The sequence below is a fragment of the Bos indicus genome, chromosome X (genome assembly GCF_029378745.1).
Source record: "Bos indicus isolate NIAB-ARS_2022 breed Sahiwal x Tharparkar chromosome X, NIAB-ARS_B.indTharparkar_mat_pri_1.0, whole genome shotgun sequence".
Lineage (NCBI taxonomy): Eukaryota > Metazoa > Chordata > Mammalia > Artiodactyla > Bovidae > Bos > Bos indicus.
The window spans coordinates 110,700,654-110,726,858 of NC_091789.1; the positions used below are offsets into that span (position 1 = coordinate 110,700,654).

Here is a 26,205-nt window from a genome sequence, read left to right on the forward strand (position 1 = left end):
GAACCAGATGGTTGTGATTTGGTATACATGTATACCATGAGATTATTAAATTATTTATCTCTGATTCCAAATTGTAGGCCTTCTGTTCTTTGTGGAAATGGGATGTAAATTCTTCCCAGTTTAAAAAAAAAAATAAAGACAATTTTTGAGAACCTTACTTGTATACCTCAAAGGAGCAGTATTTACCTTTTTTAGGGATGGTTAATAATTAAAGGGGTTGCTTATTTTTCAGTGGGTGAAGCTATACATATTGCTTACGAATAAAATTGGGTTCCTTTGTGAGAAGCAGGTCAGAAAGAGTATTAAACTAAATTTTTACTTTTTTCCCATGGAAGAAGCAATAGACTTAGCCCGAGTTAGTGTCTTTGAAGAGTACACAATTGTGATATTCAGCATGATCCCCAAGCATAAGAGGAAAGGGAGGTAACAGAACCTGCATTTTTGTATTTCCAAAAAGGGCTTTGGCCAAGGATTTGCAACAATTAAAAAGTAATACATGAAAATCTTAATTATTTCCCTCTAGTTTAAAGTTTTACTTTTTGTAAGACTCCTCCCTTCTGTAAATTATTGGTGATGAAGGAAAGACCTAGAAATGTGGAAGTGGATTATTTGTTAGGCTGATGATAATAGTCTTGGGAAGACTTGTTGAAAACACTTTGACGCTTTAGAGCAGGAATCAGCAGACTTTTTCTATCACGGGGCAGACGGTAAATATTTTAGGCCTTGTGGGTCATTTATTGTTGTTGTTGAGTCACTAAGTTTTGTCCGACTCTTTGCGACCCCATGGACTGCAGCACGCCAGGCTTCCCTGTCTTTTGCTATCTCCTAGAGTTTGCTCAAACTCATGTCCATTGAGACGGTGATGCCATCCAACCATCTTGTCCTCTGTCGTCCCCTTCTCCTTTTGCCTTCAATCTTTCCCAGCATCAGGGTCTTTTTGACTGAGTCAGCTCTTCGCATCAGGTGGCTGAAGTATTGGAGCTTCAGCTTCAGCATCAGTCATCTCTTTTTTAGCTCTTCAGGTCTGCTGTTGTAGTGTGAACCAGCCATAGTTGATATTTAAACAAATGAGTGTGGCTGTGTTCCAATAAAACTTTATTTCCCAAAACAGGCAGTGGCTAGATTTGGCCCATGAGCTATGGTATGCCAATTGCTGCTATATAGGGCTTCAGGATCTAGAGGCAGAAAATAGGGTGTGAAATTGTGAGGAGCAGCAGTAGCCCAGAAAATCCAAGCCCAGAAATAGGCAACTAAAGTAGATACTCATGTCCTTGATGTCCCAGCTCCTACAACTGTGAGCCTGATGAGTGTCCTCTTGTCTGGGAACTGTCCAGAGCTCCTACAGTGTCTGTGCTTCCATCTCTTTGACTCTGTTGTTGGGCTTTTTCATCATGCTACATGGATTGATTGGGCTTCCCTGATGGCTCAGACAATAAAGAATCTGCCTGTAATGAGGGAGACCTGGGTTCAATCCGTGGGTTGGGAAGATCCCCTAGAGGAGGGCATGGCAAACCACTCCAGTATTCTTGCCTGGAGAATGCATGGAAAGAGGAGTCTGGCAGGCTACGGTCCATGGGGTCGCAGATTTGGACATGACTGAGTGACTAAGCACAACACATTGGATGAATTACATGAATGTCATTCAGTTACTCCCTTGCAGTGGAATGGGAGGCTACATCATACCCAGGGGGAATGCCTCAGTCATTGTCTGCTCTCTTCCTCATTACCCACAGGCCAGAAGTTGCAGAAGCTTGTGTCTTTGTAGTGCCCACATAGACACCTGTAAGCGTAGTGGCCTCTTTTCTCCTTCTCTGTGTTCCTATACCTGTCACACATGTAGGCTATTCAACATTCTGTAGTACTCTATTGAACTCAGTTAAGCTCTTCAAAACTTTCTTTTCTCTCATTGAAAAAGATGATAAAGGCAAAAGCAAGCACATTTTCTGCTTAAGGTAATTTACACTGAGATGTGAATAACTAAATCTGATCTTAGCAGGAATGTTGATATTTGTGATCCATAGAACAGAGGCAGTGTTTTTGAGCTCTCCCACACTTTGCTGTCTTTTGAATCTGGAGCCTTACTTCATGGTCAGCAGCTGTTTTTCTACACCTCTACTCTTCCCAGGCCCAAAGAGCAGGGCTCAGTGACATGCTTAAGGCTGCCTTAAATCCTTTCTGGAATAAGGTGGATATAAATAAATAGTCTGTCAGAGAAGACCTGGGAATATCTGCTTGAAGGCAAGTGTGTTCCTCTGCTAGGTGACTAGAATGACTTCCCGGCATACCCAAATAACCTGTAGTTCCACTGACAGGGTCTCTGGGTAAATGCATCAACTGAAAATCTTTTCTTTCGAGTTTCACAGAGGAAATAGTTATTTAAAAAAATATATTCCAGAAAAGTTGTAAACTGAAAAATACTGTTTGTGATTAAAAATGAGATGTGGCTATGACTCAAACTTTGTTTTCAAATAGACGTTAATTGCATCATGCAAGGAAGCCAGTCTTATTTAGTTCCCAGGAAATCAGATGAGGGGGGACAATGCTCACAACTCTAGAACAGATGCCATGAGAAGAGAGACAATAGTACTTAGAAAAGGTAGTTGCCTTTGTAAAATTGGTGGTCTCATAATAACTGTACCTTTCTCTTTCCAGTTGTCCAATCTGGAGATTCCACATCAAGGAGTGCAAATGGAAGGTGATGGCTTCAGCCACGCGATTCGCTTACTGAAGTAAGTCCCTGTCATGCGTCTGAGGTGGTGCCACACACTGCAGCCCTACCGCCAGTGCTACTCCTTCGAGTCAGCATACAGCAGAGCTCAGAACCTGCAGATGTCACACGAGTCAGCATACAGCAGAGTTCAGAACCTGCGGATGTCACAGGTTTCTGTATGGAATTACACAGTCTAGTAGAGGATTCTCTTTTACCTGCCAAGTGGACATCCAGCACCTCTTGGTATTTTAGGATGTCCTTCCTCTGGCTTTCTTTCATTCATTCAGCAGATGTTTACTGAGTATATGTGTCAGGCTTCAATTCTGATAGAGCCCTTCAGGATGCTGTGGGTTCACATAGCCGGGGGATCTGGGCTAGTTTGGAAATCAGGAAGGGTATCCCCACGAAGTACCAGTTGTACCTGGACTGAAGGAGAGGTGAGAATTAGCCAGAGGAAAGGGAGCTACGGTGGGAGTGGGTGTCCCAACCAGAAGGAGTAACTGCTAAAATGAAGGCTTAGAGGGGAGAGAAAGCTCGGCATCCTGGAACTGAAAGAAGTAGGGCATGGCAGGAGTTAGGGGAGATGAGCCTACAGATGTACACAGGAAGGGTCAGATCCTATAGGGCCTTGGTGTAAATGTTCTTAAGGAATTCACTGTATCCAAATGGCAGTAAAGAGCCATCAGATGATTTTAAGCAGAAACTGACATCATTAGATAGGTTGTTTTTTTTTTTTGAAAGCTCGCCCTGATAGCAACATGGAGAATAAATGGGAAAGGAACAAGACTGAAGTAGCAAAACCGGTTGCTGAAATGGTTCACACCAGAGTTGTTGGTAGCTTGGACCAGGGCAAGTTCCATAAAGACTTAGGGGACGAAGTCTTTATAAGTGATACTGAAAGAGAGAGAGAGAGTAGAAGGTGGCAGAGATGACTCTTGGTTTTATCTTGGGCAGATGATGGACGGTGGTGTTGTTTATTGAGAGAAGGGGATGAAGATGTGGGTTTGAAGAGGTTTTGCTAAGTTCAAGGTGTCTAGACATCTCTTTGGGCAGGCAAGGATGTGTCTCAAGCTCAGGTGACAGGTCTGGGCAGGGGAAATAGATGAGTCACTACCAAGGTGGAAGTAATTAAGCTGGGATAGTAACTTAGATCACTGGGAAAAAGTACATGGAGGGAGATGTGCAGAGGGCTTGGCTCTAAATGGGTAGAGGACTAGGGGCCAGTGGATGCTTAGAGGGAAAACTAAGGCACCGTGTGTGATTTATGCGTTGACCAGGATGGACTTGCAAAGCTCAAATGCCATTTTTAAGAGGTCAGCCTTTTTGGTGCAGAAAGCAGTTTTCTTTTTTGCATTTGTATTGTTTCTTAGATGTTGCTTAATAATATAAACCATAGAAGCAATTTTTATTTATTGAATTCCTCTGTCTGCCAAGACATGATGGCTCTGCAGTTTGAGCCACCAGGAATCAATTTGTAACCAATTTGTTGCTTGTAAATCAGTTTGTCCTGTGGAAGATGGAAAGGTCTAGCAGATAGCATGCACTCCACCCACGTGTCATGGTGCTCACTTTAGATAAAGAGTTGAAGAACTAGAAAAGCTGCCCTGCCTGGCTACCATAATGCCATGTTCACAAAATGATTTCTAGAGAGCGAGCTGGTTTTACAATAGACATCAAAAGGAAATGTAATACTTTTAGTTTATTTGCCTTTGGTTTTATATCACTGCTGCCTAAAATAAGGGGTGTTTCTTTTTACTCTTTTGACAATTGCAGATTAATAGATGATAACATTTGTGTTCTCTTCTCTTATTTTTTCATGTTTTACAGCAATCTTAAAATGTCTTGCTCTCAGCATTTTTACGAAAGAAATTTCAGTCCCCTTTCTTCTTGTGCTCAAGAGAATTCATTATAGTCCTTACCTAGAAAGAAAGCACTTCATATTTTTTAATTTTCATTTTACAGTAATTTTTAAGAAAGTCTTTACTATATGCTGGCTATTGTTTTCTTTATTTAAAACTTAGGAAAATATATAGAAACAGATAAAGAGATCTGTTTGGTACATGATGTCCATTATTGGGGGTATTTTCTTCATAGATATGAAGAAGGAAAAAAATAGTGTCTAAATATGATTTTATTAAAATCTGGCCTAGATCTAATTATTAAGTAATTGCTTTAATACATTTAATATTCAGAAACTTTTAAGCTTTTAGTCCTAGGTATTTTCATATTTTAAGTGGGAATATGAGTAGATACTTCAAAACTTTAAAACTGAGCACATTTTTCTCCTCTTTGCTAAAGATATAGTCTGTTCTTGTTCAACTTATCTCCATGAAAATCTGTTGAGCAGGTCTCCTTGCTGTATCTCTGAAAATACCATGGTGAACACCTTAGGCTGCTCTGGTTCATGGACCTGTTGCCTTGTGCGGATTCAAAAGAGCCTTGATCACACCACACAGATGACACAAGTCTCGAGAGCAGCATGCTTGCAGTGCCTGGTTATGAGCTCTTGAGCAAACTTTCCACCCTTTTTGCTCTCTTAAATTGTTTATTCTAGGTCAGTGGTTCTCAACCTCAGAACAGTTTTCCCTGCTAGGGAACATTTAGCAATGTTTGGAGATATTCTTGGTTATCATTGACTGAGAAGAAGGGTTGAGAGATGCTACTGGCACCTGGTAGATAGAGGCCAAGCCTGCACAGGACAGCCGCCCTGCAACAAAGAATTCTCCCGCCCAGAAAGTCAGTATTGCTGACATTGAGGAGCCCTGTTTTAGGTGTTATATCTAAGAGGCCTGAACCGAAATTCAATATTTCTAGTTATGTTTGTTGTTTTTTGCCTTAGATTTTGATAATAATTATATCAAGTCTGACGATTAACTCCTTTCTTTCCTATGAGTTAAAGCATAGCGTGTAATTAAATATTATCTCATTTCATCCAGTACTGAAAAAACTGCTAAAATATATTATCTCATAATGTTTTATGACAAATAAGATAGTTCATAAAGCTGCAAGAGGAGAAAAGATAAATGGGTATTTTAAGACACCAAAGCTAATACATTCCTCTTGTATATGTGGTATATATAAGAGACAGTATGTATGGTAAATGAGTTGATACGTGAATAGCTCCATCACAGTGAGTTACCTCTACAGTGGAGGAGGGGAAATAATGAAATAATGAGGCAAGGGGAGATAATGAACCTGAAATTTTGTCATGGCGGTTAAGTGATTAAGACTTGGTTTTACTGCAAGGAGAAACTAATATATCTGAATACCTGCTGAACCAACCGCTGTAAGCACTTTATATATATGTTTCATCATGTTTTAAAATCAGTGACCCAGAAGGTAATTATGTATCTTCATTTTATACTTGCGAAACAAATTCAGAGAGGGTGAATGGCTGAACCAGAATTAGGATGCAGGTGCCTGATTCCAGTTGGAGAAGGAAATGGCAACCCACTCCAGTGTTCTTGCCTGGAAAATCCCAGGGACGGGGGCAGCCTGGTGGGCTGCCATCTATGGGGTCGCACAGAGTCGGACACGATTGAAGCGACTTAGCAGCAGCAGCAGCCTGATTCCAAAGCCTTGTCCTTTTCACGAGATCATCCTGCCTTCAAAGTCTGGTCTTAAAATATTTTGTTCTCCTTAACATTTCCTTGAGGATATTCTAGGTAGATTTCATAGAAAGCCAGTATATTTGATTTTCTGAGAAATTGTGGTCTTTTCTGATAACAAGATTAATGACAAAGGCAAACATCACCATTAAAATGAGAGTCCTAATCCATGTTGATAGGAATGAAAGTGGGTTAAATGCTGTTAATTGTTGTGAATTGCTATGAATTGCTTCCTCCTCTTGCAGAAGGTACCTCGTAGTAGAGTTTGAACTGAAGCTCTACTGTGATACCCTGCCTGTCATTGTGTAAATTGTGCTTTCGTCTTTCTGTGATGTGAAGTACACTTCATATGCTATCTTTCACCACCAGAATTCCTCCCTGTAAGGGTATAAATGAGGAAACCCAAAAGGCTCTGGACCGCTCTCTCCTTGACTGCACTTTCCGATTACAAGGTAGAAATAACCGCACGTGGGTGGCAGAGCTAGTGTTTGCAAATTGTCCCCTTAATGGCACTTCTACCAGGGAACAAGGTGAGATGCTTCACACACTTTTGTCTTTGCATATTTCTATTTCTGTTTTTGGGGGGTTTTTTTTAGTATTGATTCCTATTAATCTTCTCTCTTAATTTTGTAGGACCATCCCGGCATGTTTATCTGACATATGAAAACCTGTTGTCTGAACCCGTTGGTGGTAGAAAAGTGGTTGAAATGTTCCTTAACGATTGGAATAGCATTGCACGATTATATGAGTGTGTGTTGGAATTTGCACGTTCTCTACCAGGTACAAGTGATCATCTTGTGGGGGAGGGCAGGTATCCCTCCCTGTGCCAGTGCCTTTGGAGGAAGTAAAACATGTACATTGTTAAAAAAACAAAAAAATCCTGAGTATATCTAATGAAAAGTTTTCTGTTTTACCTCAGACTTAGTTTCCTTCCCCAGGAGACAGCTCCTGTTACGATTTGTATATATTCAGAAATGTTTACACATAGGTATACAAGATTATAGTAGTGCTTATTGAGAATTTACTAGGTGCCATAAATGTAGTAACCACTTTGCTTGTATTAACTCATTCATTCCTCACAGTAACCCTATGAGGGAGGTAATTTACCATTCCTCGTGTCAGAAATGAAGACAACAAGTCAAGAGACTTAAGAAACTTGCAGAAGTTCACATAGCTAGTAAAAGACAGGGCTGGAATTGGAACCCCTGAACCACTGTCCTTCCGTACATCTCCCCCATTGCCCAGCCCTGCCCCGTCTGTCCAAATGGAAATTTGAGCCTACTAACTATTTATGCTGCTGATCTTTTTTTGTTTTCTTTCTCTTTCTTTTTTTTTAAACTAGGTTATAAAGAGAGAGACCTTTCTATCTAGGCATATAATATTATCAAGATCTCTTCTTTTTCACATAAATATTTTAAAGTTTTGTATGTATAGTCTTAATTCCTTTTTGTTTTCTTTCTGTTTAGACATACCCACTCATCTAAACATTTTCTCAGAAGTTCGTGTTTATAATTACCGAAAACTTATCTTGTGTTATGGAACCACCAAGGGAAGTTCAGTAAGTTTATGAATTACTTAAAACTAAAGTTCCTCTCATAAGTCTTTTTTTAAAAAATCAAGAATTCAACAGTTATGAAAAGTTTCTTGAAATAATTGAGGGTACAAGTAAAAATTAGAGATAAAATGATATTTTTAAATACTTTGTTATAGTATTTTGTAATGGTTAACTCTTAAAAAATTGAAAACAAAAATTATACCCTCTTCGGAGCGTGTATTCATAAAGAGTTTTGACAACGTAATGTACTTTTGGTATTTGTGTTTCTTTCTTCACTGATTTCAAATCTACTTAGCAGCGTGATTACTATAATGAAGATTATGTACAAATGGTCTTGAACAATACGGTATGTTTCTGTGCTTTTAGTCACATGATTGTTAACATTATTTGATCCTATATTAATCTTGAAGGTATTCCCCATAATCTGTAGTTCTTATTTTTTCCCCACCCCATATGTAAAGTCGTAGAAATTTACTATACAAATTTCAGCTAGCTAGTTTCTTTCTGAACTCTTCCACATAAAGTAATACCAGAAATTTAGTAGAAGTGGGCTAACACACACACTCAGTGAATGTACTGATCCATAGTGACAGCACATCTGGAATTTACAGAGTCTAATCTTAACAAGTTGCTTCCCAAAAAGACCTCATTTAGATCTTTGGCATTTTACCTTAGTGTTTAAAGATTATTTTTTCTTCTCCTTGTATCTTTTCCTTTCTTGGTTTCTGAAACATAATCTTTTTGATTTAGATTAGTATCCAATGGAATTCCATACATCAGAAATTTCACATTTCTTTGGGAACTGTGGGTCCAAACTCAGGATGCAGTAACTGTCACAATACCATTCTCCATCAGCTTCAAGAAATGTTCAACAAAACACCAAATGTGGTTCAGTTATTACAGGTAATTAACTTTATTTTCTGTTTAAAAATAAGACTCAGTGTGTCATATAAAACTCCTCAAAAAATCATGTGGACTTAACTCATCTTTAATGATGAAAGTTTTTACAGAATGTGCCAGAAGGAGATTGTCTCATTTGTGATGATTTTTACCTTGAAGATTCTGAGGTTTTAGCATCTGTACAGAAACTGGCTGCTCTCACTGTGTTTGTTCCTTGTAGGTACTGTTTGATACTCAGGCACCGTTGAATGCCATCAACAAACTGCCCACTGTGCCGATGTTGGGCTTGACCCAGAGAACCAACACTGCCTACCAGTGCTTCTCCATCCTGCCACAGTCGTCCACCCACATCCGACTGGCCTTCAGGAACATGTATTGCATTGATATATACTGCCGAAGTCGAGGTGTTGTGGCAATACGGGACGGGGCCTATAGTCTTTTTGATAATAGCAAGTTAGTTGAAGGTTTTTATCCTGCACCAGGACTCAAGGTAATGGACTTTAGTGTTGCAGAATTACTAAATATAAATGGGATCCCTAAAACAATTCCTTTGAGGGGGAAATAATGAGGGAAAGCAACAATTTCCTGTTTAAATTTAATGAGTAGCCATGTTACTACTCCGTGTAGTAGTAACTACTTCTAGTAGTAATTCATCATCTCTGTAGCTTTACTCTGAAGGAGCTAGAAGTTCTGTACCTATGTATATGAAATGATAAAATGTCCTTTTATTTCCTTACAATGGAATGAGTAAGGTGGAAGTTACTCAAGAGAGTCCTGTTCGCTATTTGGAGTTTCAGGGAACTTTAAAAGTAGCCTTTATCAGTGAATATTGAGAAGCTTTGAGCATCAGTTCAACTGTGATATTTTTTTTTTAATGTAGGGTCCTAGGCCACAACCCCTGGAGATATTGGTATGATAGCTCAATTGTATGTTCTTACAGTTGAGAGTCTAATAGTTCCAAATGGTTTGTATTGAAAATTAATCCCACTCTTGCTGTTCTCCTACTCTGTACAGCACATTCTCGTGGTATTCACACCTTTACCTCTAAATAGCATTCTTTCATTGCTCTTTGTTGACTTCTTCAGTTCAGTTCAGTTGCTCAGTCGTGTCCGACTCTTTGCGACCCCAGGAATTGCAGCACACCAGGCCTCCCTGTCCATCACCAACTCCCGGAGTTCACTCAGACTCACGTCCATCGAGTCAGTGATGCCATCCAGCCATCTCATCCTCTGGCGTCCCCTGTTGACTTCTTAGTTAAGGGCATTATCTGACTCTAATGGAAGATGAGGATTTAATTCTTTTTTAGTTCTTTCTTGTATGCCCCTTCCCCTTTCCAGGCTACTCTCAGTACACATTTGCCTTCTTTTCCTCCAGCCTCGCGATATGGTTAGGGTAGCAGTTTCAATTAGGTAATTTTTCAGTGTTCACATTATTATGAATATTATAACACTATTCTACCAAGTTTACTACGATTACTTTTCCTTTCTCGCTCGACATTTTATTTTCCTGGGAATTACTAATTTTTAAAATTCATAATTAATTAAAATTATTAGCTTTCTCTATTTACCACTAACAGCCTTAAAGTCTCTCCCTTGTATGTAACTCTGCCCTCAGTATGTTCACAAATCAGGTACCTTATGAGTTTCCTCTTGAAGCCATCTCTTCCACAGTCTCTGACCTCTAAACGCTCCAGACCTTTTGCCTGATTTCGATTTAGGGATCTGCAGAAACAGTGGTGAAGCGGGAGAGTCCTTCATTTCTCTTGTGTTGCTTGCCCTATAACTTGGACCCCACTTCTTTTTCTTGGTTTACTTCATTGTTTTGGTGGAATGCTCTACGTTGCTCCCTGGGAGAAGATACACGGAAGGTTAAATTGAGACCTTGTGTGTTCGCAAGTGTCTTTAGTTAACCTCATCTAGTTGAGGGAGGGGCTTGATATAGAGTTCTAGGTTGCAGTCATTTTTTGTAAGAATTTTGAAAGCATTGCTCCATTGTCCCCTAGCTTCTATTGTGACCATTGAGACGTTTAATCCATTCCACTTCTTCAGCCTTACATGAACAAGTGGACTCCTTCAGTCTGGAAACTTACATCCTTTTGTTCTGGGGAACTTCCTTATGCTATTCCTCAAGTCTTTTTCTTTGTGTTCTCTGTGAGCTCCTTTTGGTACCCCCACTATTCTGATGTCGGGAATCCTGGACATATCCTCTGATTTTCTTATCTTTTCTGTTTTTTTATCTCTTTGTTTCTAGGAGATTTCCTCATTTTCCCTCCAATCCTTCTATTTTTTCATTTCCATCAAGAACTTTTTTTGCCATCTTTTTTAGAAAAAATTCGAGAGCTCTTTTTGTTTCTCAAAGTTCATTTTGTGACATCTGTTCTCTATGGCTACATTGTCCTCTCTTGAAGGTGAGCCTTGTTGACTGTGATCTTCACTGCGGGACCATCTGCTTGGGCCATTTCATTGGGTATAACTCCAGTGTCAGTAGCTTTAGATCTCTTTGTTGGGCCAGTGTGAGGACCAAGAGAAGAATATCAAAACTCTGCATAGCTGGTGTGCACTGGCTCCCAATTTTTGGCAAATGAAATAAGAGAAGTAAACTGGTATTCTCAGCATTCATTATGGAAACTTTAATCTTCGTTTTTAATATGGTACCCCAGCTCTCAATTGATCCTGCTGCTGCTGCTGCTAAATCTCTTCAGTCGTGTCCGACTCTGTGCGACCCCAGAGACGGAAGCCCACCAGGCTCCCCCGTCCCTGGGATTCTCCAGGCAAGAACACTGGAGTGGGTTGCCGTCTCCTCCAATGCATGAAAATGAAAAGTGAAAGGGAAGTCACTCAGTCGTGTCCGACTCTTAGTGACCCCATGGACTACAGCCTACCAGGCTCCTCCATCCATGGGATTTTCCAGGCAAGAGTGCTGGAGTAGGGTGCCATTGCCTTCTCCACTAGAGTCCCCCAAATCAGAGACCTTCTGCCAAGTGGTAGAGGTCAGCTTCATTCAGTGGGAGGACAGAGGCTCTGGAGGGTTTCACTGTCTCAGAAAGAGACAATCACCCAGTCCTTCTGCTTTTAGTCTCTTTCATTCTCATTTCCAGAGGTGTCTGATGCTGTCAGTTCCTGTGTATCTTGGAGATCTGGGTGGAAATAGCTTTGCTTCTTGGCTTTCCCCACTGCTTGCTTAGGAAACGACTTCCTCACATTGGATAGTTCAGTTACCATTCAGCCATCTGCTCTGTAGCCTCCTAGAATTTATTTCTATTTCTCTCTTATCCCATTCTTTTTGTCTTTGTGACTTTTGCTTAAAAATTTTTTTTAGGAGTTTCAGGGGGGTGTTGAGAGAAGATGAAATGAGTTTTGTGAATAATCTATTACCTTTAATTAGAAGTCAGACTATGTACCTTTAAAAGCTTTTCAGTAATTCTGATAAGCTTATAATCTATATTTTTGAAGATTGGGCAGGTAGAGGGTATTAAAAAGAATCTGTGATTGAGACACAAATTCTGGTAGCCTCGCCTAATTTTTGATGACATACTCTATAAAGCACACCCTTATCCCATTCTTGATAGTTAAAGATTGTTACATAAAATAAAAAGGAAAAAGATGGCTTAGTTTCTTTATTCAGTTTTCCTCTTTCATATTTGCTGGCTTAAAAAGTGAGAACTCTCACTAAATAGGAAACTTTCCAAGTCATTGAAGTTGTTTACATGCCTACCATGCAACTTTTTATTCTTTTCCACATGTCTGATTCAGAAATTAATAAAATATTTTGACCAGGATGTACTTTTTTCTTTAACTTTTGTTCACATAACAGCACTTAGATTTTTTTATTTTTATGTTTAACCATTTTCCTCAATTTTCCTTCTTTCCTTCAAAACGATGACTGTCTCTTCTAGGTTGGCCTAACAATGGTGGCCATGTGTCAAACTTGTATTTCAGAGATGGACGTGATATGTTTGTTTCTATTAACACATGCTAAATGATTAAGAATATCTTACTAAAGTTAGGTAAAATAATCTAAATTTTACCTGTTTATATCCATAGACATTCCTGAATATGTTTGTTGACAGCAATCAGGATGCTCGAAGAAGGTCTGTAAATGAGGACGATAATCCCCCTTCTCCCATTGGAGGAGATATGATGGATTCTTTAATCTCACAACTCCAACCACCACCACAGCAACAGGTGATGTCTAACTGATATTGCACATGGCATCACATTTCTGTTACTTAACAGGTTCTACAGGTGTCTGCACTTCTTTGTTAAAAGGCGAGGAGGTCCTTGGAGGACACAAGACAGCCAGGTGAAAAATAATGACAAAGGGAGACGGGGAGGCTTCTAGTGAAGGGAAGTAAATAGTACCAGAGACAGCATTAACCTTAGACTCATGCACTTAAAATAATGGCGGGTGATCACCTGTGTGGTCATAAAAGGTGATGTCCAAATGGCCAGTAAGCACAGAAAAGGTGAACATTGTCATCTGGCATCACAGAATTATACATTAAAACCATGGTGAGGTTAATACCCCATAGCCACAAAAATGGCTTTAAGGAAAAAAATTAGTAATCCTTGCTAACATTTGGTATCAGGACCCCTGAAACTCTCACTGCTGGAAGGTGGGTAAAATGGTACAGCTACCTTGCAGTGGTGTTTAGCAGTATTCAGAGTGCTAAAGCTGAACATTATGCATGCCTGTGATTTAACAGTTTTACTTTAGGTATATGCGCAACAGAAATGCAGCCGGAGAATACAAGAATGTTCATAGCAACATTATTTATGCAAAAAATTATAAACAACCCAAATAACCGACAAGAGAAGAATGAGTGAGTAAACTGGAATACACAGAAATACTTCAGAGAAAAGAAAAATGCTGTTGCTCCATGCAACAAAACAATGGTTTTCACTGACAGTGTTGAACAAAAGAAGCCAGACACTAATGAGTACATTCACTATTTATATGAGATGCAAAACCAAGCTTGAGTGATGGAAGTCAGAGTTCTGCTTACCTTTGGGGAGGTGATAAGACATTTGGAAGGAGGGAGGCCTCTGGGGTTCTGGTAATGTTCTTCAGCATCTTGACTTACGTGGCAGTTACATTTATAAACCCTCATCAGACTATGCATTTGTGTGCTTTGTTGTATGTGACTCATACTCTAGTTAAAAAAATACACTAGGAAGAGTTGTCCTCGGATTTTTGTTACTGGAGATGAAGGTGAAGGTGAGTAGGGACCAGGTACCAGGTTGAACTATCATATTTCACTGACTCCCAGATGCCCCCAGTGTACGGTGTGCTGTTTATGTACTGCCTGAACTAGCGCTGCCAGTTAGACTGCAGCATGCATGAACTGGAAGACATACCGTAATTTCAGAGATGTTAAAATGCGGGGGGAGTTGATCTTAGAATCAGTGAAATGGTAGATAAGTAATACTGATAAATCAGTGATTTGGTAGATAAAATGAGCAAAAAAAAAGATCTTGAGGGATAAAGTAGTGGTACTGCAAGGTCAGGAATGGGGACGTTGCTATTTTTAAAACACTTTGAAAGGGCTTTTTAAAATTTGCAATACTGGTGTGAATTTGGGGCATTTTCACACCTCACCTTTCCTATTTGATAACCAGTGACATGTAAATGTTAATTAACACTGTAGCTCTTGATTGGGGAAAGCCACGCCCACATATGCTACATGGTTGGCCATTTTACCAACAAGGAATTTTCTTCTTTTCAGCCATTTCCAAAGCAGCCAGGATCATCAGGTGCTTATCCTCTTACTTCACCCCCTACATCTTACCACAGCACAGTCAACCAGTCTCCCTCTATGATGCATACACAGTCTCCGGGTAAGATACTAACTCTTGGCATGTTCAACTTTCACATCCCAAATAGGCACACATACAGTGAGAAATCCTACACATGTAGCCTGAGACTTCAGAGAGAACTGCTTTGCTAGTCTATGGCCAGATATTTGCTATTCATTCATTATTGCAGGGTTTTGAAATCTGTGTGTGATTCAGGAGCACTTTTAAAAGGTTTGAATTAAGTGGCAGGGTTGTCACCCGGAATCAGACTCACAGTGCAACTCCAGGAATCACAGCATGGTCTGTGTCACAGCGTGATCTGTGTCAGAGGTTGACACACTCAGGCCTATGGGCCATGTCCTACCCACCACCTGCTTTTGTAAATAGTTTCATGGAACACAGCCACACCCATGTGTGTAGTGTGTGTGACTGCTTTCCTGCTGCGATGACTGCTTACAGAAAAGCTCCCTTACAGAAGGAGCTGACAGAGCCCCGGTGTGTGTGAATGGTGCCCCACCCTCAGAGTCAAGCAGGGCACAACCTGCTTGTATGAACAAAATGGCTCTGTGGGCAGCCTCATGAAGTGCACTGTAAAAATTGCTGGAGAATGCCAGATTTAGACTTTAAACTGAAATGTTAAAACAGTATGTTTTAAGCACTTGCTGTGTGTCTAATGCTGCTGGGTGCTGGGAATTCAGCAGTGAGCCCAATAACAGCCCTGCTCCTCAAGCTTACCCTGTTAGCTCAAGCTAGCGAGGAGGACTGGTATGAGATTTTCAGGTAGATGAGCCCTTCCCTGCTCATCGGAGTTGGTGGTACCCCCGGTGAAGACTTGGAATATTGTGTCATTGAAGGTTCCTGAAGGCTGAGCTGGTGGGGGACTCAGCCCCTGTGAAGTTCCAACAGTAGACAGTGTGGGAGCCTAGGGAGGAGCAGATGGGGAGCAAGGGAGAGAATGGGAAGCGGGGACCCAGCACCCGAGGGGAGGGGGTTTCCAGGATGTGAGTTGAGACTGGTTTCGCATAGGAGAGATGATTATTGAAATAATTATAGTAGCAGACAGTTCTATAGTGCTTCCTGTGCACCCGGCCCTGTTCTAAGTCCTTTACCCATTTAGTCTCCGCAGCAAACCCGTGGCATAGGACCTATTATTTCCCATTAACAGAGGAAAAATGAGGCATGGAGAAGTTAAGTCACTTGTCCAGGTCACACAGCTAGATATGTAAATATAATACTTAAAGATTAACCAAGTCAATTAACATATTTCTTGAATGTAAATATGTTAATATTGAATTCATACTGTATTGAACTAATACTGAATTAGGTATTATATAATATTAAGAATATGAAGTTCTCTTACATAATAGTGGAGAATTTGAAAACTGCTGGTATTGAGGATAATTATGGTAATGTAGCAAGTATTTTAATGTTGCATTCATAGTTTTGGTAGTCATAGTCCCTGCCCTTCATAATTCTAAAATTAGTCCTGTGGCTAAACACCATCCTTAAGCTCACGTCTTCCAGTTTTTTATATCTCCATCTAGGCCTCTCTGCTAAACTCGAGTCCTATTATTTTCCAGTTATCTGTTCAGCATTTCCATGTATTGATAGATGTTTAACCAACATCTGAAACTCAGTACAGCTGAAACTAAATTCCTAACACCCTCCAGCTGTTCCCTATACTACTGCTCCCATAGACACCCCATTTCAGCAAGTGGCAGCTTCTTCGTTCCTGTTACTTGGGCCAAAGCTGTAGGAGTCGTGTTGGACTCCTTTCTCTCACACCCACAGTCAGTCAGTTACCAGATATTGTCAGCTCTGTGTTCAGACTTTATCTAGAACCTAACCACTTATCAATGTTTTGGCCTTCACCCTTTCCCGAGTCACTAACCATCTTTACCTAGGTAATTGCAGTTGCCTCTGACTGGTTTCCCCGCCCCCTTCCCTATAGTCTTATTTTTCAATAGCAGCTAGAATGATCCTTGGGGTACAGAAGTTAGGTCATGACTCCTCTGCTCCAAACTCTGCAGTGGCTTCCCATCTCTTTCAGGGTAAACCCTAAATCCTTAAAGCGGCCTACAAATCCCTATGAAATCTGGGACCCTCCTCCCACCTCTCTGACGTAATTGTTTTCCATTTCCCCTTCCCCACCTTGCTCACGCTGTTCCAGCCACACTGGCCTCCCCCTGTTATTTTTAACTGCTGCTACTGTTGGGGCCTTTGCACTAGCTCCTCTGTTTGCCTTCAGTGTGTTATTCCTTGGATATCCTCATGCCTCATCCTTCACTTTATGTCTCAGCCCACATAGCCCCTTCTTGAAGAAGTTGCTCTATATAGAGAGCAGCATCTACCTCCACCACCACACGATATATCCCCCTTACCTTGCCCTGTTTTTCTCCATAGCACTTAACATAACCTGACATATATTTGTCTTTCTCATTATACTGGAATATAAACTCCCATGAGGGCAAGAATTTTTGTTTCTTGTTAACTGCTGCATCCCCAGTACCTACAACAATGCTTGGCATGACATTGATGTTCATGCCTTCTTGTTGAATGAGTGAATAAAAAAGTACACTGCTACACTGCATATATTTTTTTAAAAAAAACATTAGTCAGTGTAAGAGCTAGAATTGGGGCCCCATGGAATTGATCTCTCTTTTAGTGGTGAAATTGTTCCAGTTTTTCTTTGTGCTACTTCTGGGAGCTTTATTACTTGTTTCTTTAGTCTGTAGATAGAGTCTTAACTTGGGGTCCTTGGTCAGGACATAATATGTGTCCTGCAAGATCATCTATAATTATTTTCCTTTATTAGGAAATCTGCATGCTGCCAGCTCCCCGAGTGGGGCTTTGAGAGCCCCATCACCAGCATCATTTGTTCCAACTCCTCCCCCATCCTCGCATGGAATCTCAATAGGACCAGGGGCCAGTTTTGCTAGTCCACATGGTGAGTCCATACATAGAAATCGTTAGAGCATAAGAGTTTGATGTGAAAGTAGTTTTTGTGAAATAAAAGTTTTCTTTTTGCAAAATTAGCACATATATTGGGGGAATAGCAAAAGAAAATATGTTTTTCCTGGCAGTTCCCCTGCAGTCCAGTGGTTAGGACTCTGCACTTCTACTGCAGGGGGCGCAGGTTCAAAACTAAGACCCCACATGCTGCGTGGCTCAGCCCAAAAAAGAATGAAAAAACTAGGTTTTTGCTAATAACACCACCAAGAGATCAACCAGTTAGTCTGTCTGCTTTGAACTCTTTCCCCCCCTCACGTGACCTGTCATGTACCTGCTGCTTGCCTGAATCTCTGTTGCTGTAGCTTGCTCTCTACCCATCTTCTTGTCTCTCTGCCCAAACACCACCCCGTCAAAAAAAATTGGGACCCTATCATATGTATTGCTTTGAGACTTGAATTTTCTAACTCAAAATTTCTATTTTAAATTTGTTCAGATGGATAAAGAAGAGGTAGCCAGTGAGGTGTTTCCCTTCCCTTTGACCAAAACCACCTAGTTGCTCTTCCCAAAGGCATTTAGTGCTATTAATTTCTCATGAATTCTTGGCGAGATGTTTTATGTGGAGTGGTCTTTCCCTCTCTTTTATGTACATGGCAGTATACTGTACACCATGTTCAGTGCCTTACTTTCGTCACTTAACTATATCATGAATCCCATGCCGATTCTGAACATAAAGAGCTTCCTCAGGTTGTACAACTGGGTAGCACCTGTGATTCTACTCTTTACTATGAATATTTGCAGGAGCATTTCTGTTAGTAAAAACTATATATCATCATACTAATGGCTTCATAGTATCCCCTTGTCTGGGCATACCATGATTTAACTGCTCTCCTAATATGATATGTTTAGAATGTATTTTTTCACAACTGAAAGTGGTATCTTCTCTGCTCACAGGATTATTTTCCTAGGTAAGTTCCTAGAAGTGGAATTGCTGTCTCACAGGGTTTGAGAAATTCTAAAGCTTTTGAAACATTGCAGATTGCTCACCTGAAAGGCTGTGCCAATTTCCTCTAGTATCGTACAAGAATGTCTGTTTTCCTGCATCATTGGCAGCACAGGGTATTGTGATTTTTAAAGAAGTCTCAGTCACTTTGATAAGTAAAAAATGGCATCTTACTGTTCAATGTGTGTTTTTTTGATTTTTAGTGAAGTTCTTAAGTTCATCAGTCTTTTCATGTCTCTTATTTTACGTCTGCTAGTTTATATCTTTTGCCTATATTCTTGTGTTTTTTTCTTACTGATTTGTAAGATTAAGTAAGGAACATTTACTCTCTGATATATGGTAGTATTTTCTCATTTTGTCATTTGGTTACAAGTTCAGTTCAGTCGCTCAGTCGTCTCCGACTCTGCGATCCCATGAATCGCAGCACTCCAGGCCTCCCTGTCCATCACCAGCTCCTGGAGTTCACTCAGACTTATGTCCATTGAGTCAGTGATGCCATCCAGCCATCTCATCCTCTGTCGTCCCCTTCTCCTCCTGCCCCCAATCCCTCCCAGCATCAGGGTCTTTTCCAGTCAGTCAACTCTTCGCATGAGGTGGCCAAAGTACTGGAGTTTCAGCTTTAGCATCATTCCTCCCAAAGAACACCCAGGACTTATCTCCTTTAGAATGGACTGGTTGGATCTCCTTGCAGTCCAAGGGACTCTCAAGAGTCTTCTCCAACACCACACTTCAAAAGCATCAATTCTTCGGCGCTCAGTTTTCTTCACAGTCCAACTCTCACATCCATACATGACCATTGGAAAAACCATAGCCTTGACTAGACGGACCTTTGTTGGCAAAGTAATGTCTCTGCTTTTGAATATGCTATCTAGGTTGGTCATAACTTTCCTTCCAAGGAGTAAGCGTCTTTTAATTTCATGGCTGCAGTCACCATCTGCAGTGATTTTGGAGCCCCAAAAAATAAAGTCTGACACTGTTTCCACTGTTTCCCCATCTATTTCCCATGAAGTGATGGAACCAGATGCCATGATCTTAGTTTTCTTAATGTTGAGCTTGAAGCCAACTTTTTCACTCTCCTCTTTCACTTTCATCAAGAGGCTTTTTAGTTCCTCTTCACTTTCTGCCATAAGGGTGGTGTCATCTGCATATCTGAGGTTATTGAGATTTTTCCCGACAATCTTGATTCCAGCTTGTGCTTCTTCCAGCCCAGCATTTCCCATGATGGTTACAAAGGGGTGTAATTATGTTAAAAGTATCTGCAGGATGAAATTTTAATTTGATATTGTTGAGGAAGTCATTGCTTTCAAAACTTGATTCTTGGTTCATTTCTTAGTTAGTGTGTCTTTTACTAAATAAAGAAAATGGAAAATTCCCTCTCTTCAGCCTTCTCTGAATAGATTGAAAACATAATTTGTCAGGGTTAGTTTAAAAATAAAAGATTTCTGCCCTTAATGATGCTTTGAGGTTTTTTTCTTTTTTCTTTATCTTTTCAACCACAGTATTTCCTATATAGTCTAAAGGAGACTGTTATGTATTATACATCTTGAACCTTATGTAAAGGTAAATTTTATCCTTTCTCAATCTTTTTTTTATGTTCCTAGTTTTTGTATCACGTTAAAAAATACAAAAACTATACCAAGTAGAGATCAAGTCCATCAGGCTTTAGTGAAATATCTTTCTGAAAGAAAAAATAAAATTATCCCTACATAGGGTATAAGCATGTGAATGTTGTCAAATACTTTTCAGGTATTAAAATACAGGTTTTGAAAACCATTTGTTTACTTGTTTGTAGGAACCCTGGACCCTAGTTCTCCATACACTATGGTGTCACCAAGTGGCCGAGCAGGGAACTGGCCAGGGTCTCCTCAAGTGTCTGGCCCCTCACCAGCAACACGCATGCCTGGGATGTCACCAGCCAACCCATCACTACATTCTCCAGTTCCAGATGCTTCTCATTCCCCTCGAGCTGGAACAAGTGAGTGTCATCAACATTTTTATTTGAGCTTTTAGGATAACCAACAAATGACCTATTTTAATCATCCTATCCCATCCTCACATTTGAAAGTCATGACGTAATAAGGATACTTAACAACTTAAACTTTTACCCATTTAGTAAGTTGGTTGTAACGATAGTTAATTTGCAAAGTTAGGCAGAAGAAGGGGAATGTTTTCTCCAGAATTGGAGGAGAGTCTTGTATCTCTGTCGTGACTGCTAACTTAGCTGCACTACTGGACCTTGAAAGATAACCTCAAGGTAACTGGCATAGTTATGCAGATTAATACAGAAGAATTGTACAGATATGTTCATTAGCTTTTGCCGCATTACTTTTTGTGGCTTAAAGCAACAATTATATGTTAGCTTGCTGTTCTGCAGGTTGGCAGCTTGGGCTGAGCCCAGCTGGATGAGCTTCCAGGCTCTGCTGGGCTCACTTGTGCATCTGTGGTCAGCTCCTGGGTTGGCGGGGGCCTGGCTTCTCTCTGCTTCGTGTGGTCTCATAGTTAATATGGGCTTGCTCGCCTGGGCTGGAGAGGGTTCCAAGAGAGTGAGTAGGCCGACAGCTGGCACTGTGTCACTTCCAGTGCCTTCTGTAGGCCACAGCAACTGACAGGGTGAGCCCAGAATACAAGTAAAGAAGTAGACATCACTCCTTGAAGGAGTTGCCATAAAGTCATACTGCAAGGGACCTGGCTGCAGGGAGGAAAGTAACTGTAAAGAAGCTTATATGTGATTGTTACACCACAAGGAGTAACAGAAACAGTACAGACTGATATATAAAAGCAAAGCAAAACAGGGAACAGTGAGATAGTATGCATTTGTTTAAAAAAAATGATGTTTTCCTTCCCAAAAGGTTCCCAAACGATGCCAACAAACATGCCTCCACCTCGTAAACTACCTCAGCGCTCCTGGGCAGCCTCCATCCCTACCATCCTCACTCACAGTGCCTTGAACATTTTGCTGCTGCCCTCTCCAACGCCAGGCCTCGTGCCCGGCCTGGCAGGTAGTTACCTATGTTCTCCACTTGAGAGATTCCTTGGATCAGTCATCATGAGACGCCACCTTCAAAGAATTATTCAGCAGGAGACGGTATGTGGGTACCTGGTGAATTCCTGAGTGGTGATTGTCAAGTCAAGTGCTTAGATGCCTCCCAGAATAGGATATGAACTGTTCCCTCACCGCCTTTAACCAGGTCATTAGAATTATGGTTTCTCCCCACCCTAGCATTGAAAGTGGATCCACTGTTTTCTTTACCTTCTTACATTAACAAGTTGCTTCTTTTATCATTAGCTGTACTATGGCTAACATGAATCTGGAGATAGATCTCCAGTATACCATGAGACAAATGTACCCAGGATCTGATTTGGCAGAGAATAGCACATGAGTAATTACTTGCCTTCTGGAATGCTTCTGCAAGCAGGCTGACTGAATCTGTGATCCTGAAGTTATTTATGATCACAAAAGGATGAAAGCTGCTTTTCTGTGTGTGGAGCATGGGCTCTAGCCCATGTGGGCTTCAGCAGTTGTGGTTCCCAGGCTCTAGAGCACAGGCTCAATAGTTCTGGCACACGGGCTTAGTTGCTCTGCGACATGTGGGATCTTCCTGGATCAGGGATTGAACCTATGTCTCCTACATTGACAAGCTGATTCTTTACCACTGAGCTACCAGGAAAAAGCCCTGAAAGGTGCTTCATAAATACATGAGCAATTGAATGGATTTCAAACTCGTGTAGAAAGACTTCTACCCTGTGGTGATAATCATTAGGAAATAGTTCAGAGTTGTACTATTCTAGAATCTATAATATATATAGTTAAGAGTTGTATATATAATATTATATATAACTATATAATTTATTATTATAAATATTAACATGAATAATATATAATAATTATATATATAATCTATATAGTTCAGAGTTGAACTATAACTAGAATATTCTAGTTCTAGAATCAGACTACCCCAGTTTGTAGCCAGGACATGCCACTGGCTGGTATAAGCTTGGGCAAATTTCTTCACCTTTTTGATAATAATAGATAGCAGTATCTATCTAATTCCCAGAAGTTGTGGGAATTTAAGATAACTTTATATAAAACTTTTACATAATGTCTTGGTATTCAGTTATATATTATTTATAATAATTATTTTTATTTATAGTTATGTTAATGAGGTAGTCAGAATGGTGAATGCTTAAAATAGCCTCTCCACAGATGGCACCAAGCTATTTGCAACCTTTACATTTGAATTTGAAAGAAAGAAGTTTTAACATAAGTTGAATAAATTAGCATTTAAAATGGTAATCAGCAGACCCCTTATCTAGCCTCACCTCTGCCACAAAGCCTTTGAACCCATTTTGCTCATGTGCATAATCAATACATTATGGTAGAGCAGAGGTCAGTGAACTGTGTGCCTCAGGGGCCAAGTCCTGCCATCCGTCTGTCTTTGTAAAGTTTTATTGGAACACAGCCACACGCATTCAGTTGCCTATTACCTGTGGCTGCTTTCACCTATGATGGCATCGGTGGTGGTTGCAGCAGAAACCATAGAACTTATATTTACCAATCCTGGGCTAGCATAACATCCCAACCCAGATCTAACATTCTGTAATTGAACTTTTTATTCTTTTTTTTTTTCTAATGGACCATTTTTTTTTAAACTTATTGTAGACAATTTTAAGCATATACAGAAGGAGAATATATAATTCTCTTATACAATGAACCTGTCTGTTCTCATACCCACCTTCAACAGTGAACTGACACTAACATTATTTCATCTGTAACTCCTCCTCTCAGATTGTTTGACAGCAAATTCCTGACATCATTTCATCATAAATATGGTTTCTTTATAATCAACCATCTAGTTGGTGTCCATATTTCCCAAGTTGTCACAGTTTTTAACCATCTGAATCAGAATCCATACACATTTTTAAGTCCTTTTTAAATTATAGGTTCCATCTCTATTTCTCATTAAATAATCTGTTTGTTGAAGAAGCCATATCATTTGTCCTCTAGAATTTCTCACAGTCTGGACCTTGGTGATCGCATCCCTTTTGAATCACCTGACATGCTGTTTTGACCCCCATATTTTTGTAATGTCAATCAGTCCTGTGGATCTGACTACTGAATTCAGGTTCAAGTTGGTTGTTTTGCAAGAGTATTTGATAGGTGGTGGTATGTTCTTCCATCACGAGACACATAATGTTTGATCACCTGTCTCTCTGCCATGTGGTTAGTAGCAGTTGCTGGTGCTCAAGGCCTAGATATCTTTGTTTTGGAACAGGTCTCAACTTAGTTGTTTTCCTTTTGAAACAATTATCTACTTATAATTACATTTTCTCTTTGACTTACATATTGCCTGGTATGTTAATTTGATGCATGCTTCTTGTTTTGCAGCTGCAGCTGATAAATTCCAATGAACCCGGGGTGATCATGTTTAAGACTGATGCACTGAAATGCAGAGTAGCCCTTAGTCCTAAAACCAACCAAACACTTCAGCTAAAAGTGACACCCGAAAATGCAGGACAGTGGAAACCTGATGAACTTCAAGTTTTGGAGAAATTCTTTGAAACAAGAGTATGTGTTTCTTAATGCATAATTTTAATACACTCAGTGAAATAGAACCAAGGTAGAATGAAGAGTAACTTAACTTGCTTTATTTATCCTTGTAGGTTGCAGGACCACCATTTAAAGCCAATACATTAATAGCTTTCACCAAGCTGTTAGGAGCTCCTACACACATCCTCAGGGACTGTGTGCATATTATGAAGCTAGAGCTGGTAAGTTACAGAGACAAACTTTTCTAGCCAGGTCAATCAGTTGGTGGGAGAGCATATGTTGGTTTTCACCATTATGTAACCTTCATTTTCCTCTTGCATTCTTCTTAATTTTTAACTTAAATTTTATTTGTCTTTGGGTAGGTAACACAATCCTCTTGTATCTTTTGAGTTTAGAATGAGACAGTGGGAAATTTCACATCCATCCTTGTCCAACTGTCTAGTCCTCCTCCCCATAGGTAACCTAAGTTGCCAGCGACTTCCCTCTTAAAAAAACAAATACATTTAATATCTTCTTCCTATTCTTAGATCATGAAATAATCCTCCCATGCCTAATACCATTTATTGAAAAAACTGTTTTCTCTGGGAAAATTTTTAATGCCTCTTCTTTCCTATGAAAGTATACAATTATATAGCTGGAATCCAGGTGGAAGCTAATGTTGTTTTTCCAGTTTTACAGTAGTCCTTCATTTTAATGTTTCTAGCATTGCTTTGGATAACTGTAAATACCTCACTCCTTTTTTTCAGTTGGTGTTTTACTGTTAATATTGGGATGGCACTGTCCCTTTGCTAATTGTCTCAGCATTTGGCTTCTGCTCTAATAGGCTATAGGAAACATTATTTGGGTTTAAAAAAATCCATTTGAGTTTTTTTAAAGGAGTAAATATTGTCACTAAAAAAGCTCCAGTAGATATAATTTAAAATGAGTAATACAGTTTGACTAGCTGCTTTTAGGGAAGGAGACGGAAATGAGACTGGGAAGCCTAGATTGGCCCCAGTTAGGAAGTGTCTTGAATGCCAGTGTTGGTCCCTAGGTGGCAGGGTGGGGGTGCTTGGGGCAGCATGGATTCTTGCGTGTCACTGAGAATTTGTAACCTAAATTAGAACTATGCTCTAGGACGTTTGTCTGGCAGTGTTGTAAGGATAGATTGGGAGAGGCAGCCACCAGAAGGGACCGTTACAGGGGCCATGGGAGAAGTTGGGGATCCATCAGCTCCTTGGCGTCAGTGAAAATAGAGAGGCGGGAACGGATGTCAGAGACAACAAGGAAGCAACAAGGAAGCAGAACCCGCAGACCTTAATGAATGGGAGGAAAGGAAAGGGAACATGTCTCATAAATCGAGAGCTTGACTCTTCAGTTAGCAACTTCACATGTGTATTTCCTTTGAAAAAATGCAGGTTATCAACTTCACGATCTGTTGGTAAGTGAGTATAAAATTCGTTTATCATGATTTTTTTTTTTCCGAAACAGTTTCCTGACCAGGCAACACAGCTAAAATGGAATGTTCAGTTTTGCCTGACGATCCCTCCCAGTGCACCACCAATTGCACCTCCTGGGACACCTGCTGTGGTGCTGAAATCCAAAATGCTATTTTTTGTAAGTACCACCTGGTGTGTGTGTGTGAGTTTAGACTTCATATAATCTTGGTTTCTGTAGTAAGAAATATATTGAACCTGGTAATTGTGTGACACAATTGCATCTTAATCATGGTATTGTTGGTCATTTCTTTTGTTATATTTAATTTTCTTTTACTTGTATCTTTAATCTTAGTAAATGATTGTACCTTTGAATCATTTTCAGTAAGTATTTTGTTTTCTTACTGTATTTTTATTTTCTTTTGTATGTGTTGTATGTCAACAGCTTCAGCTGACTCAGAAGACATCAGTCCCTCCCCAAGAACCTGTTAGTATTATAGTTCCAATCATTTATGACATGGCTTCAGGTACCACCCAGCAGGCAGACATTCCCAGGCAGCAGAACTCTTCTGTTGCTGCTCCCATGATGGTCAGCAACATTCTGAAGAGGTTTGCAGAGATGAACCCACCACGACAAGGTACATGACCAGTAGATGATATTTTATTGCATATATGTTATAAACGTTCTTCTGAGAGATCCCCCTTTCTCCCCTCTGCTTCTT

At 40.1% G+C, this 26,205-nt stretch overlaps 1 protein-coding gene across 1 annotated transcript in view; it reads left to right on the forward strand.

Annotated features, from left to right (window-relative positions):
* The window catches only part of MED14 (mediator complex subunit 14), a 60,285-nt gene that overhangs the window by 31,118 nt on the left and 2,962 nt on the right, over positions 1-26,205 (forward strand). The window contains exons 16-30 of the mRNA XM_070784916.1: positions 2,653-2,729; positions 6,688-6,848; positions 6,952-7,098; positions 7,785-7,876; positions 8,624-8,776; positions 8,994-9,263; positions 12,817-12,957; positions 14,499-14,610; positions 17,384-17,515; positions 20,313-20,495; positions 21,370-21,605; positions 23,907-24,086; positions 24,182-24,289; positions 25,539-25,664; positions 25,929-26,121. Of these exons, the coding sequence (XP_070641017.1) occupies positions 2,653-2,729; positions 6,688-6,848; positions 6,952-7,098; positions 7,785-7,876; positions 8,624-8,776; positions 8,994-9,263; positions 12,817-12,957; positions 14,499-14,610; positions 17,384-17,515; positions 20,313-20,495; positions 21,370-21,605; positions 23,907-24,086; positions 24,182-24,289; positions 25,539-25,664; positions 25,929-26,121 (2,311 nt within the window). The remainder of the gene's footprint in view (positions 1-2,652; positions 2,730-6,687; positions 6,849-6,951; positions 7,099-7,784; positions 7,877-8,623; positions 8,777-8,993; positions 9,264-12,816; positions 12,958-14,498; positions 14,611-17,383; positions 17,516-20,312; positions 20,496-21,369; positions 21,606-23,906; positions 24,087-24,181; positions 24,290-25,538; positions 25,665-25,928; positions 26,122-26,205) is intronic.